Source organism: Gouania willdenowi, chromosome 14 (genome assembly GCF_900634775.1).
Source record: "Gouania willdenowi chromosome 14, fGouWil2.1, whole genome shotgun sequence".
Classification (NCBI taxonomy): domain Eukaryota; kingdom Metazoa; phylum Chordata; class Actinopteri; order Blenniiformes; family Gobiesocidae; genus Gouania; species Gouania willdenowi.
In genome coordinates this window covers 31946603-31963614 of record NC_041057.1, presented here as the reverse complement: position 1 = coordinate 31963614, position 17012 = coordinate 31946603, and the positions used below count along the sequence as shown (strand labels likewise).

Here is a 17012-nt window from a genome sequence, read left to right as displayed (position 1 = left end):
ACAAAGATATCAAAAACTAAGCAGCTACAGTCACTAACAGACTGGTTTCCTCACTAACGCAGCATTGATCCAGTAATTATCACACAGAATCCCTGAGTGCACACTGGACTGTGTATAGACCAACATTTTTACCATCAATTCCTTTGTTTTATTTAAATCAGTCTTTAAGCAATAATAATCAACATTTTAAAATCCAACTCCTTAAAATACATTACATTGGGTGGAATGAATCAATACGATGTATTGAGTTGTCCTTTTTGAATTGATTTACTGAAATAATTGACTTTTCAATAATATCATATTTCACTGAAAGGAACCTGTAAAAAAAACCCACAACAAACACACAAATAAACAAACAAACATGCAGGGAGAATCCAACAAACTAAATAATGAAATAAATGAAAAACAATCAATCAAAAAGAGAAGCAAACAAAAAATATAACAAATTAACAGAACATTTGAAGAACAAACAAATAAAATAACAACTAAATACAACAACTACAGAGAACTACATTGCGTGCCTGTACTACAAAGCTTGATTTCCTCTTATCGCGCTAACTTCCGGGATTTAATCAGTGTGTGCTGGCCTACAAAGCTTGCTGATGTCTTCCAGAACTAAATCACCATGGTAACTTAGGCTGAACGGCTAACCTGGTCGGGATCAGGTTTTGTTCTGGCTAGGATCTGAGCGAGTACTAAAGTCCCGCCTTCTGACCAATCAGATTTCTTAGAAAAAGAGCTGTCCAATAAAAGGAGGATCACTGAGTGAACACGTCACTGTGTGGATCTGATGTGATGATGACATCCTATAGGAAATATATAATTAGGAAATTATATCTGATGGACTGATGAAGTAAATAAGTCAGCTGATTCTTGATATTATTGAATAACTATTTTTCAATTGTGAAGTAAGTTGCTCTCCACAGTTCCTCTGTGACTGTGATTGGTCTGACGGTATAATCTCCTCCCTTGTCTCAACAGCGCACATGTAACCACGCTGGAATCAACACGCTTAACTTAGCGAGTTGTAATCAAGATTCGTAGGACAGCTTCTCTCTGACAGACAATGTTTGGTTCGGTGAAGCCCACCAATTATTTAGCTTCGTAGTATAGGCCCTAAGAAGAAACGAATCAAATATAACAGCAATAAATAACAAAAAAACAACAAACATTCACAAGAACAAACAAAAAAAAAGCTAATTCAACAAACTCATACAAAAACAATTTCAAAAAAACAAAAACAGAAAGAATGAAACCAAAGATGAACTTCACAAAACCTAGATAGCAGATTGGATGACAAAAAACAAAACAAAAATACATACATACAAACAAACAAACAAAAAAAAGGAAGTTAGGACCTCACAGTCTCCACGAACGCACACGCTGTAGGCATCGCCGTAGGAACACAGTGTTCCATCATACACTGTTCGGTTCATAAAGACAACATCTGCTGTTTGTTTAGAACGACAATGAAGACGACAACGCTGGTCAGCTGTGGACACACACACAAGAAAAAATAACTAAGCTCCTACAGAGTGGAATTTACTCATTATTACACAACATTTTTTTAATAATTACTGTAGTGTTTGGCATATCAATAAATTAAAATTGAAAGTAATTCATTCATTTTATATTAATATTTTATTTATCCTTTCTGATCGATTTAATGTCCTCCCATATTCAGGAGTTACCTACCTACTTGCCTGTCACCATACACCACATGATACGCTTTGTGGCCATTTTTAAAAATAGCATAATTAGCTTGAATTTAATTTAATTTCTCCTACCATATGCTAACAGAATAGTAGTGTAGTGATGGGAATTTCAACTCTTTTTAGTTATATAGAATAAAAACATTACTTACATAAAACTTACATTAAAACTAGTATTTATCTTTTATAGGGTTTTATTTGTACTTTTAACATTAGAGTGTTACAGTAAAGGTTCAGTTTGTGTCAGTAATGGTAGAGCTGTAATCAAAAGGTAAACCCTACACGACCCGAGCCTGACAAAAAAATGGCCAGATTGCTTTAGACCTGAACCCCTTCCAGCACGACAGTCATGAAATCTGCACATGGCTCAGGAAGACGAGTCATTTCTAAACATCAGTTATTCATTTTCTAGAGTCCAGTCTCCATTCACCTCCTCAGCATCCATTTATGCATCTTTCTCACGCTAATCGAAGCACATCACCTCACTGCTCATTTACTGTGCAGCGCCTGAGCGCAGCCCGGGCCCATGTAATGTACAGAAGCTCAGGCCCTGTTTAAACAATAACGTTTTCAAGTAAAAATGCAAACGTTTTGTTGTGTTTTTGTTTACACGGCAACAGCGTTCAGGTGCTCAAAAAAGTGTGTGTGTGTGTGTGTGTGTGTGTATAGTAATAATGTGTTTGTGCTGTTGTGTATATTTACGGTCAGGATGCTCGTAGGGCAGCCAGTGATGCTTCTTTCCTTCATGTTCAATGAACGGATTCCAGACTTTACACTGATCCTCTCTGAGAAACAGAACACAGTCTGAGGTCAATCAATGGGGGAGGGGGGTCAGGGTAAATGCAGAGCTGTGGGGTGGTTGCGTCCCACCTGAAATCGGTCATTGGTGGGCAGTCTTCGCGACTGCACAGCTGGAATTCAAAGGTGTTTCCGACGCAGCGTCGCCCCCCATTGGTTGGCCTGAGAACAACATGCGGTCAGTGTTCCGTGATTGGTCCGTGGTAAAATCATACAGGCGTATTCACTCACGGGGGGTTATCGCAGCGGCGTGCTCTGAACCTGACTCCACCCCCACAGGACCGCGAGCAGCTGCCGTACGGACCCCATTCCCCCCAGCCCCCGCTCTGACGGAGCAGGTCAGAGGTCAGCCTTAGGCAGAGGCCCCTGAGACAGTGCTGTACACAGTTACCATGGAGACGGGAATCAGACGACAGACATGAAACGCACAGCAATAATGTCATCAGCAACCGTCTGCACTCACCTGTCCTGGTCCACACCTGGTCCCATCCAGAGGAGAACCTTTCTTTGTTCTACAGTAGAACGGATTGTTGTTGTCACTGCACCACAACTGTTTACAGGGTTCAGGGGTTGGATACTGCAGACAAAAATGTACAATTACTCCCCATAACTAAAGGCTGTGTCTGAATAGTCCCTCTTATCTCTTTTCCTATTCACTTTACCTTAACCCGTTGGATGACGTCACTGTGTTAAGGAAAGGTGTTAGGGGACTTGCAAATGGAGTTAGGGAAGTGCCATCACATTGTTTAGACAATCAGATACTCTTCCACTAGGTGACATAATAATCCGATGGCGGTGAAGGTTAGCGATGTCTACCATGGTGAAAAAACTAAAAAATTCCCTAAATGAAACACTAAAATCACATTTCTAACACTTTCCCCTGTGCCTCTAAACACTGATATTAATCTCAAATATCACAAGGTTTGAATGTGAAACAAAGGAAAAGAGGTTACCAGGCTACGAGGAACAAAAGTGAAACTAAAAGAACTTCACATTGAGAATGGTTTCTCACACTTACCTTCCACTCAGAAATCAATATTAATCCAAAATAAGTAGGATTTTAGGAAATTATTACATGTATGCAAGATATAGGCCTACATAATGTTGTAGACATACACATGTCCAACCACTCAAAGCATTCCTAGATGAATTAAATATGTTGAATAAAACATAATGTGGCTAAAAGTTTTTTATTTTTATTTTTTTTCAAGTCTATACACAATGTGTACACATTGTTATTTATTTTAAACATCAAGACTAAACAATGCAATTCTGCGACACAGCAAACCATTGAAAAAAATACAACCTTTTTTTAAATTTAGAATTATGCACTAAAATACAACATAACAGGAGGTCTTGCAAGCTCCAATCATGCAAGCTTTCCAAGATTGCAGACTGCACCTTTAATTAGCACTCTAATATACAGGCCATTCAAATGATCTGGTTTTATCTGAGTTTTCTGAAGCTTTTCTCCAAAGTATGATTTGGACTTGTTGAAAATGGCTATAACAGACCACAAATTGTCCTTAAGCTTTGGAATGCTTCTACTCCCACTACTTTCTCAGAGACTTTTTATTTCCCCCACCCTGACTTCACCAATGTTACATTTATTCAATGTGAAATGATTGTTGATCATTGACCAGATGGCGCCATTTAAAATGAAGAAACATCAAGTTAAAATCCTTCCGTGGCTTGATGATCATTCCTCAAACCTCATGAGACTTTGCAGGAAAGCTGAACGTGAATGACCAAGTTGCATGTCCCCATCTCAGAGACACAGACACAGATACAGACAGAGGGACAGACTCACTGCGGTGCAGACACTGAATCCCGGTCCGAAGTTTAAGCGACACTGTTCCTCCATGGAATGCTGAAAACCTGGCAAAGGGGGTGGAACCGGCCAATTGTGGTTGAAGGGGTCATCCCGAAGACAGTCGTATGAGCTTCAGAGAGATGGAGAGGTGAAAGGACAGGTTAGAGGACAGGTGACGAAATAAGGCAGGCGTGTGAGATGACAGTGGAGCGTAAACGCGTCACACAGGACAGAGAAACACAGGAGAGAGGACAGTTGGGAAAAGACAGAGTAGATTCATCCGTAACACTCTCTTAGAAGTTTTATACGCAAGGCTGACATTACGCTGTCATTATGTGTCATTAACATTAATAAGATGTCATGAAGCCCCTCATTAATGTGTCATTAAGTGTCATTTGCTTAATTATGACACCTTTGGGGCTATTTTGGCATTTTTGGGTTAGATGGAGGGATCTAGAGGGGTTAGGAGTAAGGTTAAGTAAAGGAATGTTTTTTCTCGATGAGACCCCCTGGGGAGTTCTTTGCCTCACCAGTTAGATAGGGAATCAAAGGGAGGCATGGGCCAATGCCTGTCATTCATGTTCCTCTCTTCCTTCTGTCACTCATCAAAAGGTTTGTGATACTGACCCGCTGTTGTAAGGTTTTGTGTCTTGTGGTGTAAAGGTTTAGATAACTCTTGCCAAGGGTCAGAAGACTGAGGCTGTCTGGGCTAACAACCACAACTGGGTCTGTTTGGACCTCTCTTCTCATGTCGGCATTTTTTGGGTTAGGTGGAGGGATCTAGTGTGGTTAAATAAAGTTAGGGTTAAGATTAGGGTAACGAAAGGTTAGGGTAACGAAGGGCTAGGGTAACAAATGACGCTTTATGACACCTTATTCATGCTCATGAAGTGTCATGTCATAATAATAACAGCTTAATGCCAGGCATATGTATAAAAATGCAGGTAAAGTGTTAACATTTAGTCATATATATGGGACTAATAGTAGCTGGTTTGGAATTGTGCAAAATCTAAATATTGCAATAAAAACTGGTAATGAAAACACCTGAATTTTGACGTTTCACGAGGAGGAATTTCAGAATTTCATCTCAATATTGAAATATGTTGCCAAAACTCAATGGAAACACTTTTTCCTAAAATACACGTCACGGAACGTGACGTACCTGGTCACATGACGTAAGGTACCTGACCACTTCTCTCCGAGAAAACATGAGGCGGTACGTGTAAACAGAAGAGGAGACCAGGACATTTCTTAGCAATATACTTTAAAATGATTACTGCCTCATGAGACGTGAAACAACAAAGCAATATGGAGTGTTTTTAAGAGGTTTGTCTTCCTGCAGAGAAGTCTCAGAGGATGAGATTTCACCAGAGTTACGAGGCTTCTTCCCAAAACAATCAATGGAAACACGTTCAAAGCTCAATTATACTATGTCGACATTTAGAAATATCGCTTTTATTTTGTGAAAATCTGTAACGGAAACACAGCTAGAGACAGGTTGGAGGACAGGGAAGTGGAAAGTGTGCAAGGGAAAAGACAGGTAACCCAGGACACAGAGAGAACAGGTGAGAGGACAAGTGGGACAGGACAGGTGAAAGTTTCTAGGACAAAGGAAGAGGGACAGGTGAGAGGACATGGACTCACTGCAGGTTTTGCTGCAGCTCCCTCCAGCTACACCGGGACCAGTGGTACCTCCAGAATGATGCTTGGACATTAGGAGACATGATGCTGCCAAAAGACACGTCATCACCACAGTCATTGGCTTCACCGTCATGTTCCATCCCCAACCTAAGGACAGACAGACGGACAAACAGAGGGAAGGTGTGTGCGTGTGTTTTTTAAAATAATAACTAGTATGAGAGTGTGTATACTGTATATGTGTGTGTGTCTCACACATGTCCAGTTTCATGAGCGGCTACAAACGCTGACATGAACCCGTCCTCAAAGACCAGCGCACAGCTCCGATGGAGCTGACACATCCCTGTGACCGGAGCGTAACCTGCATGAACACAGGTGAGGGTTAGAGGTAAGAAGCCAGAGTGGCACCTCAATATCCCATAATCAAAGAATGATTAAACGTTTTATGGTCAGAAAGTCAATCTATGTCAACTGATGTCACATTTTTGGCTAAGAATAGCCAATAATATCAATGGGCCGATAATATCGCCCTTCTCTACCATTTACCATGGATAGCAGAGGCTAGCATAGGCTGTGTTATATTTCTGTGATTGGATACTGAAGAATGAAAACATTGTCTGATGGTTGGGGCTTTGGTTCAGGTTTTCTTACCCTGCATTCCGGAGGGTCCAAACTCCTGCCTGGTCAGGTAGATGGTGTGGTCATATTGTTGGGCGTGACTCTCGTCCCTCTGCTGCAAGTAAGACCATCCACACACATTCTCCAGGCTCTTCTGAGGGTTTCCCACAACCACCAGCTCCTGGGACTGAATTAGTGATTGCTTAAACCAAGACTGCATAAGGAACTAGTGTGGGTGGTTTCAGAGCAGCAGTGTGACGTGTTGCTTCTGAAGCTGTTAAACTGTAAACTGTGGCATGCTCAGTTGTCAGTTGACTGGAGGCTTGAAGCTTCCAAGATTGACTAAGAACTAACTTTCACTTTGGTTCTCATTTAACAGGAGGGAACTCAGCCGAAGTTCAGAGACTCTCAAATTGTACTTCAACCAGAAGTGTGGTGCTCTAAAATCAGCCTGTATGTATGACGTGTCTGTGTCCCATTCTGAAACCAGTACCTTGGATGCAGACAGCATAATGATACGGACCAGGACTACATTCATGTTGACCCCCAGGGAGTAATCCTGGTAGATCTCGTTCACCTGAAACACACAAGTGAGCTCTCAGGGGCTGAGAGTGTCCCCCCCGCCCCCCTCCCTGTGATCCACTCTGTGATCCACCTACTATATTCATCAGGGTCAGCAGGTAGTTCTGGATCTGATCTCGGCCGTGGAACAGGAGGATGGAGTAGTCCACGGCTAGCAGGACCTGCAGAAAGACAGGAAGAAGGTTCAGCTGCTAGCTCCGCCTCTTTGGATCTCTTTCATTGCACCACATTCACCTCGATGTTGAACAGCTCTGCCTCCTCAATGTACCGCCGTCTGCGTGAGAGTCTGAAGTCTAACTGCTCCAGCTTCTGGTCCAGGACCACAGAGCCCAGCGGATGATCTGAAGACAACATACACACATGTTCAGTGAGGACTTTGATCTCACCTGGATTTGATCTTTTATAGGACCAGAAATATGCAGCTGGTATCAGTTCACTCTTCAACTTTGTCTTGTGTTATTTCTCATGTGATTATGCAAATCTTAACCCATTTACACCATTCAAAGATCAAAACATTCTGCTGCTTATTGACAATGATAATATCTCATTTGTAAAATACTCACTCTTACTTTTAATGTAATTTAAGGTTTTATGCAAATTAGGCTGCTTTTGCAGTGCTTGATTCAGTCTGCTGGAGTGTGGCAGATTCTGCTCATGAACTTTTTGAAAAACTGCTGTTATAGCTATAATCCTGCAGCTACTGTATACCCACAATTTTAGCTTAATTATTGCTGCAATCTTACTGTTTCTTAAACTCATACTTTTAGCGGGAATGCTTAGCATTCTCTTTAGGTCAGTGTGATCAGAGCCTGCTTCTACCTTCCTTCAAGCAATCATCAAGTTGAACCTAGTTGGAATCTTGCCCTGCACAATGTTTTTAACTCTGACTCTAAATACATGTTTTTTAAATCCTCAAGGACTTCATGTAATGGCTTTCATTCCCTGTGAGTACTGCCTACAAACATCTAAGCTTTTGGTAATGTGTACTAACTTGTGTTAATTGACAATAAACACATACAGCTGAAGGAGTTGGCAACTATTTTTTGCATTCCCACTTGCATTGTCATGGCAATGCAACTTTTCTAGTTGCGTAAGTAATGTCTTCCTCATCTGATCAGTTTGTGTTCTGTTTCTAATCATCGGTGTTTGGTTTCAAACTTAAATACTTTGATTGTTGCACTTGAATTTTCCATTTTCCCATCAACAATTTTTAGTTTGAAATCACTCCAGCCTTCCTGTTCAGAACTTAGAGCAAATGGTGAAAGTCTGAAACCCTGTCTGCGTGAACATGTGACCAGCCGAGGACCAATCGTCTCTCTTAATCCATCCTCAGCACTATTTTTAATGACAGAAACATCTGTGTAAATGTTTCCGACATTCGTAAGGAGTATGACGTGAACACTGAGACCACAGAGAGTTCGTGTCAGGATCTGAACCTTTCGTTGGGCTGAGCAAACAGTGAAAAAGAGCTGAGACTGCCACGTGGCAGCTGTGACTGTGTGTGTGTGTGTGTGTGTGTGTGTGTGTGTGTCTGCCAAGTGTCCTAAAACACTCAGATATTTTCATTTCTTTTTTTGACCCACTAAATCTTTGAAAAGAGCAGATTTCCTGTAGCTTTGTTTGTGTTGGAAACAAGAAGTTGATCCACAGATCCATTACTGAGGCTGAGCCGTGAAGGATTTCATACACAACACAAGCAGCTAATCTTCTTCACCATCTGAGTAGGAGGATGTTTAAAGAATGTACAGAGCTGTGTCTATAGCTTCCTTCACTTTACCCTGCACACTGGTACATCAATGGACCAACACATAGAGACAAACACACTCACACACTCCATTAGAGACTCAGGCTGCCTAGTCCCTCCTATCTCCTTTTTAATCCACTTTTCCTTAAACCTGTGGATGATGTCACAGCATTAAGGAGTTAGGAGACTTCCAAAAGCAGTTAGGGAAAGCCATCACGTTGTTTTGATAATCGGACGCACTTCCACTATGTGACATAATAATCTGACGGCGACAAAGGTTAGTGACGTCTGCTATGGTAATAATTATAATACTTTCCTCTGTGCCTCTAACCGCTGATATAATCTCAAATATCACAAGGTTTGAATGTAAATCAAAGGAAAAGAAGCTACCAGGCAACGAGGAACTAAAGTGAAACTAAAAAAACGTCACATTGAGAATGGTTGCTCAAACTCACCTTCTACTCACAAATCAACATTAATCCAAAGTAAGTAAGATTTTATGAAATTGTTGCATTTATGCAAGATATGTACAACGACTCGAAGCATTCCTCGATGAATGAAATATGTTGAACAAAATATAATGTGGCTAAAAATGTCTCTTGAATGACAGAGTGCTTTGTTTTCAGTCATCGTGAGTTTCCCTGAACGCTCAGATGAGCGGGTCCCTTTAAAGCATTGAGCCGCTTTTCCTTAGCTTTTAGAGAATTGGATTGCTTCTTATCATGGCCGCCACTTAAACACTTCTGGGGGTAAAGGAAAAGTGGATAGGAAAGATGATAAGAGGGACTATTAGGATGCACCCTTAGTCCTGATGTGTTTGTGTCTCACCTCGTATTAAGTCATCAGAAGTCCGATTAGTAGAAGCCGACTTTTTCATAATGATGGCAGAAGAGCGATAAATGATGTGCCGTTGCCTCTCTTCCTCATCCTCTTCCTCTCCTTTCTCTCCTTCTTCTCCTCCTGGCCTCCTTTGGTCCAGAGGTTCAATAAAAAACTCATCCTGACTCGTTCGGATCATCCCGGCCTGAAAACAACAGCTGTGAGCTGTATGTTTATATATTCATTTGCAAATTAATGGAGGCCTATTTTCACATTTTAAAACAAAATGAACCTTAAAGTAGTTTTTGCTAAAAATATAATTCGTAATTTGTAACTTTTAATCAACCCATTTGCTGTCAAACTAAACACATATGTAAAAAATATTGTGTTAAAGTTGTATTTTAAACTGTTTCCAAACTTTCCATGCATTGGCAAGAGAGTGGAACAAATTGCATACTGTATGTCAAGCATTCAACAGCCTTCTATAGTGATAAAAAAAAAAAAAAAAAATGGATATATTTAGAAACTGACTGTAAATGTTGAGCGTGATGAAAAGGAAAACTCCAAGTAACCTGTTGCATCACGCTAAACAAGACTCTCTAAGGAGTTGATCTACAACACAAGATGTGACTTTGGGCCAATGAATGGACTGTATGGATGCTTTTATCAATAGTGACTAAAAGTCTGGCTCTACCTGGACATGTCCACCTTCCAAATCCTTTCCTGGGCGTTCAAGGTGTTTTATAAAACCATGGAAAGGTCTGGGTTTCCTCTTTTGTGGAGATCAAAAAATGGTCACACTGCTTTTATCATTTTGTTCAACTTGTACAGTGTCCGTCGGAAGTATGTATTTATATAGTGGGAGCTTAAGAAGAGTTGTCAATTATGGTCAAATAAGTATGTGTGTTTACAAAGAGGTGAACATACTCTGTACTCTGTACCGTTATAAAGGGGTTTATTTGCGGGTGCAAAATAAAGTAGCGTGTGCACTTTCCCTGCTTTAATTCTATGGGACATGCGCATGATAAATGTGTTTGTTTTTTTTTTTATACTCATTTTGATATTTTTTTTGTTTGGTGTATTTTTCTGTAATGCACGTTTTTTGGAGTCATTTTGTACCTTTTTTGGTGTAGTTTTGTGCATTTCTGTTATCATTTTGTGTATTTTTTTTATGAATATTTAGTTTTGTGTATTTTGAGTCATTTTCATATTTGTGTTGTTGTTTGGTGTATTTTCTGTAATTTATGTTTTTGGTGTCATTATGTGTATTTGTTTTATATCTTTCAGTTTTCTTTTTGTGCATTTTTTGTTGCCATTGTTGTGTGATTTTGAGTCATTTTCATATTTTTGTTGTTGTTTGGTGCAGTTATATGCTTTAAACAAAGGGAAACTTGTCGGCAAAAGACTCACCAGTGGCTGACGGTTTCAAATGATCTATTCAGAGAGCTCCCGTGTTTGAGCATGTCACAGTGATAAAGACGGAGGAGGAAGTGGACTCCGTGACCCGCAACTAGCGATTTAAAGGAAGCTTAGGATCACGGGAATAATTTTAAATTACCATGAAATATTAAATAACCATGAAATATTAACTTAAATAACTTTTAGCGGTACAAAAATGTTCTTTAATTTGGACCTTTTTTAAACCCAAACAAACTGCAACACAGTGACGTCACGACCCGAAACCAGAAGTAGCGAGCTCAACACCTCTCTGCGCTTGATACCGAGAGGGCCGTAATCGTAAAATTAAAACGAACATTTTCCAACACCAATTTACTCCAAAATGACGGATGCACACACTTGTGGTATTTGGAAGCCGTTGACAAAGTTTCAGGTCGAACACACACCGCGTCGGGGAGAAATTCGCTCCACAAACACACACGCAGACCTTCTTTGCTTTATAGACAGACAGACAGACAGACAGACAGACAGACAGACAGACAGACAGACAGACAGACAGACAGACAGATAGACAGATAGATAGATAGATAGATAGATAGATAGATAGATAGATAGATAGATAGATAGACAGACAGACAGACAGACAGACAGACAGACAGACAGATAGATAGATAGATAGATAAATGTGAAACAGGCGTAAGAAAGGGAGGGTCGAAGGAGCTAAGCTACGTTTATGAACTAGTGTTGCGTAGTAGTATGGCCCATTTGTTCCCGTTTTGCCCCTTAAGCCGAGAGCCTTTCAGTAATTTTTAACCTATTTAGAGTAATATTAATATTATTATTATTATTATTTAGAAAAACTAAATATAAAGACCCAAAATAAGCTACAACATTTGATAAAAAGCAAACTTATGAATTTGAATATAATACTTTTCCACTGTTTTCTTTAATGCTTTGCACTGGTTCTCCTGTTTTGTTTTAGTTAAGGCAAGGTATATTGATCATTAGAAATCGCATTATTATAATTTATTTCTAATTTTGTCCTTACATTTTGGCTTATGATGTGAATACAAGTTATTATTGGCTCGTGACAAAGGGGAACCAAGATTTCACAATTTGAAGGTTAATAAAATATATTCTAATTCTAAATTTTAAAAACTAGAAGTCAACATGTATGACACACCATTTGAAAAAAAACCCCTCAAAGATGACCACAGAATCCTGCAGCAGTTTTTTTTTACAAGCTTTGGTCACCTGTACTGGCCGATTGAAAAAAACTAAAAACGGAGAGTTTTTCCTTCTTCAACGGTTAGGGTTAGCAAAAACAAGTTTGGGAACCACTGTGAATTACAAATGCAGAGATAATGAACATACAGCCTTTTGGCCAAAACAGAAACATCAGAATGAGAAATTCAGGCTGTAGAATCATTAAAAATAATGACCAACGTTCAAGGATTGCCTGGTCTGGATTTTTAAATGTGTTTCCTATGATATAATTTGTGATTGGTTATTTGTTTTATTTTATTGACAAAAGCCGTAAGTTTGTGATTGATAGCTAACTATCACAACATTGTGTGTTTATATCTGAGCTAAGTTGTTGTTATTGCTTTCACCAGGTCAGAACCTCTGAGTATTTTATCCTCCTCCTCTTCCTCCTCCTGCAGAACATCTGGCTTCACTCTGCTCTGGCCTGTGCTTGGCGAGGCGGCTTCAGCTGAAGTACGTTTCAGCGTCTGGTTTCACTTTGAGCTGTTTGTGAACTACAGCATGACTGAAATCAATACAGACTTACGGAATTCAAACCTAACACTGGTTTCACTCAGGTGACATCAGCTGATGGTTGATCGAGTGATGGAAGAGGAAGAGGAGGAAGAGGGGTTGGATGGCGCCTCTGCGACTGACGTCCTGGATCAGAGGACTTACTCAGTAGAGCTTTTATTACTCATGGAACAAGAAATCAGTCTCTTCCTTTGCAGAGACAACTTAACCTTTTACTTTATCTCTCATGTATCAAGTACCTCATTTGCCTTATTCATTGTCACTCAACACAAAGTTGGAAAATCAAAGGTTCTAGATCTTTGGCAGGCTCTTAGTCCTCTGTGATACAGAGAGCAGAGTCTTCCCTCATTTATCAACCTTGCGTGAAAACGGGTGTAAATCTGAGTCGTATACGACAGGACCAACGTGTGATTTATGAAACATTCAGATCTGATCAATCCCAGCGTACAAATGATCGGGTGTTGACAAATGCAGCGGGTGAATTTGATCATCATTAACATGTTACGCACTCAAATATTCCTGGTTGGGAGGCCCCGCCCACTGAGGGCAAGGAAATAAACGTTTTCGAGATGAAAACCAGCATCTCCACATCTGAGGTGAAGATGGGACTGAGTGACTGGAGTGATGTTGAATTTCACCTGGTCAAGACTCACAATGAGCATGATCTTCCCTCCATTAATGTTGTTATGAAACTAACTTTCACATTCTGCAGTCATGATATTACTCCATAATTACGAGATAAAGGAAGCAAATTTAACGATGAGAATAATAAAAAGCAAAAAATTAAATGACCAGACAAGAATCAAATGCATCACATCATTGCTGACCAACCAGATTAAACGTAATTTTGAATTGAATTCATTGGGTATTTTATTTAAAAAATAATTGTACATTTTGACAAACCTTTCATTTTATACAGATGTCTTTGTGGAAAATAAATTAAGTTCCAATTGTGGGAGATTTGGTCTCTTCCTTTGTACGTTCATACATGAGATGTTTACTTTTGGCAAGATTTATTACCAACAATAAACATGGGGGGGTGAAAGTAACGAGTATCTTTTACTTTGAGTACTAATTAATTGAGATACTTTTTACTTGTACTTGAGTATTTTATGTATGACTTACTTGTACTTGTACTTAAGTACAATTTCAATCAAGTAACAGTATTTCTACTTCAGTAGGATATGTCAGTACTCTTTACAGCTCTGGTGTTATCATTATTGACGTTATTAAGTACTAGTGATGTAATAGTGTACTAGTGATGTATGGCCCTCAGTCTGCCATTGTTTGATAAGATGATGAAGATTTCCTGCCACTGACCTGGATTCAGTCAAAGTTCAGGTGACCTACCAGCCCATCACAGTTGCTGATGGCAACAGAGGAGTCCTCCATATTGGACACAGTTCCTGTGTAGTAGCAGCCAGCCTCTCCTATTGGCTGAGAGTGAGATGTCCCTGACTCCTCCCACTCCATGGTGGCGGTGGGAGCCACAAGCCGCAGGTTCAAACGCAGCCGCAAATGAAGTTCCTCCCCAAAGGCTGTCACGTTGTAGAACAGCTCCGCCCCTTCCCCCTGTGCGTAGGTGTGACTCCGCCTCCATGTAGGCAGAACTCGTTGAGAGGAGGCGTGTCTTTTGTTACGACGCAGGTGATGGGCGGAGACTGATGATGATAAAAATCGTCCTTCTGAGTCCGTCCTGATCGGATGAAAGATGGAGAATTCTGAGAGAACCTGATGAAGATTATCTGTAGGAAATATCAGAAGTAAACACTGATAAACAGATGGACACAGTAGGCACGCCCACCGGCTGCACTATGTCACACAAAGTTATAAAACCTACAGACACAAAACAAGCTACAGACACAAAGATTCATTCAACAAAACCAATGAGAAACACATTCCACCAAGGAGTATTCCAAGAACCTGGATGAAGAGAAACTCTGTGCTATGTTCAGGCTAAGCTTGGGAAAATAATAGGACTTGACATTCCAGAAAGCTAACTCTGTGGCTGCTTTTGACGTGGCATACTCCGTACTATGCACTACAAACTTAATGAGTATATACTGTCTATTATATACTAAGTATGATTAGGATGATGAGCGTTCCCACTGAAGTATAATTCCAAGTTTTCCAAGATGCATCTGGAACCTTCAATGACAAAAACCTGAATCACACTGAGGCTAAATATCTCTGTTGATTCTCCACCTTTGAAAGCTCTGAAAATATTTTAAAGGGGACATATCATGCTAAATCCACTTTTTTAGCCCTTAAATGCATTTTGTTGTATATTTAGAGTGCTTAGAAGTACAGAAAAAAACCAAATTAGTCTCTTCAGGTGCTCCGTAGATATCTTTATATTCTGTTTTTCAATATGTTTCGATTTTTCTATTCTCTATTACGTTTATTGAACAATAACGTCACAGTATTTGCAACGGAACTGCCAAATTAGTACATCAACTCCAGGTCCAACACTTCGAGCAATCCGCCATTTTTATTTCTCGCTTTTATTTTGTAGTCCACGGTCAAGGATGCCGAAGTTACGAGAGGATAAGTCAAAATGTTTGGTTGTTGGATGTAGTAACCCACGCGCTTCATTACACCGTCTCCCAGCATCAGAACCTTTTCAAAGTGCCTGGTTGAGTTTTATTTTTCACAGAAATGTACCCACATCTGTGGGTAAGGTCATTTTTGTGTGCGAGAAGCACTTCAAGGATGACTGCTTCATCAACCTCCACCAGTATAAAGAAGGATTTGCCAAAAGACTTTCTCTGATTGAGGGTTCAATTCCTTCTATCTTTGGAGACGACGAACAAAGCACTTCGGTAAGCTGTAAATAACGCTAAAAAGTGTGATGATAAGACGTCCTTGTCATTGTTTTGTTAGCATTAGCAGTTGCACCGTTTTCAGACTTCATATGTTAGCGCTGTGTGCTCGTTTTAGATCCTTGATGATATGGTCTACGTGATTTAATTTAAGTCTAAAGTTTTCATTAGTCATTTCATTTTGCCATTTTTGTCTTTGAAAAGACTGTATTAAAATGCATTTCATGACGTTAGCTTGGCGCTAGCGTTAGCTCGGTGCTTGTGTTAGCTCACTTGTTAGGGTTCTGCAGGTTCATCATCTTCATTTTCATGTCGCTCCACTGGGTCAGACTCTGGCTCCAACATGTAAGGCTGGATGGACAAGTATTCCGTTGTTGACATTTTGTAAATAACCTCTGAATAAAAAGTTTATGCACTGCTACATAACCGTATCTCTTCTATCAAACTACAAAAATGGCTGAGCAGGGTGGAGTTGAACCAAGAGTCACCTGAAGAGGGGGCGGGGTATGAAGTGTCTCATTTGCATTTAAAGAGACCGCACCAAAACGAGTTGCTCTCAGAAGCACATCAGAAAAGGGGTAGAAAAGGGGTGGAGCTATAATAATGAGGAATTCAGACCCAAGCAGTGCAGTTCTGCTTTATATAGACCACAACTGTATGATTTATATGTAAAAAGGAAGGATTTAAAACCATGATATGTCCCCTTTAAATGAGAAAGTGACCAAGTCGACAAAGTGACAAAGTGCTCATTTCATCCATAAAACTCACAGAAACATATTTAATCCCAACATTTCAGAGATTTTTGGAGACCCTAGATTGTGCCACTGACAAAACGTTGTTTTAACTTCAAAACAAGAGCCCTATTTACAAAAGCGTTAAAAACTAATGGAAGGGATGTTTGATTTTTAGCTTTAAGTCGGTTCCAGGACCATTTTATGACCATTGAATGTCCACTCGCAATGCATCGTGGGGCGGTTGAGTATGACTAGTGTGCCTACTTAAAAAATCTCACCCATATAGTTCATAACTAGCTATTTGTCAGGTATTCAATCTTTTCATACTATCCAATGTGAACGCACTACATACTCATTTTGACGTCAGACCTAGTGTCAGTTAGTATGACATTTCGAACACATGTAATCCAGGAGTTGTTACTATGGTAACTTGCGCAAGCCAACCTGCTCCCTGGTACCAGCAGTAGCTGCGTTTCCATTACCCTTGTAATGTAGCGCAAAAAAGACCCCCTGGTAATGGAAACACCTGAATCAAAAACAAAAAAGAACAAAAAA

At 40.0% G+C, this 17012-nt stretch overlaps 1 protein-coding gene across 4 annotated transcripts in view; it reads right to left on the bottom strand.

The window, feature by feature from the left end:
- The window catches only part of LOC114475471 (A disintegrin and metalloproteinase with thrombospondin motifs 2-like), a 28814-nt gene that overhangs the window by 9717 nt on the left and 2085 nt on the right, over positions 1-17012 (bottom strand). The window contains exons 2-15 of one of the 4 annotated variants that reach the window (XM_028466303.1): positions 14252-14646; positions 9734-9929; positions 7396-7502; positions 7239-7322; positions 7073-7156; positions 6613-6766; positions 6217-6322; positions 5968-6111; positions 4321-4453; positions 2974-3087; positions 2742-2887; positions 2583-2672; positions 2415-2497; positions 1359-1492 (exon numbers count right to left, since the gene is read on the bottom strand). In XM_028466303.1, the coding sequence (XP_028322104.1) occupies positions 1359-1492; positions 2415-2497; positions 2583-2672; positions 2742-2887; positions 2974-3087; positions 4321-4453; positions 5968-6111; positions 6217-6322; positions 6613-6766; positions 7073-7156; positions 7239-7322; positions 7396-7502; positions 9734-9929; positions 14252-14646 (1970 nt within the window). Of the gene's footprint in view, positions 1-1358; positions 1493-2414; positions 2498-2582; positions 2673-2741; positions 2888-2973; positions 3088-4320; positions 4454-5967; positions 6112-6216; positions 6323-6612; positions 6767-7072; positions 7157-7238; positions 7323-7395; positions 7503-9733; positions 9950-14221; positions 14647-17012 lie in introns of those variants that run through there. The other 3 variants (XM_028466306.1, XM_028466305.1, XM_028466304.1) reach the window with 3 other exon arrangements.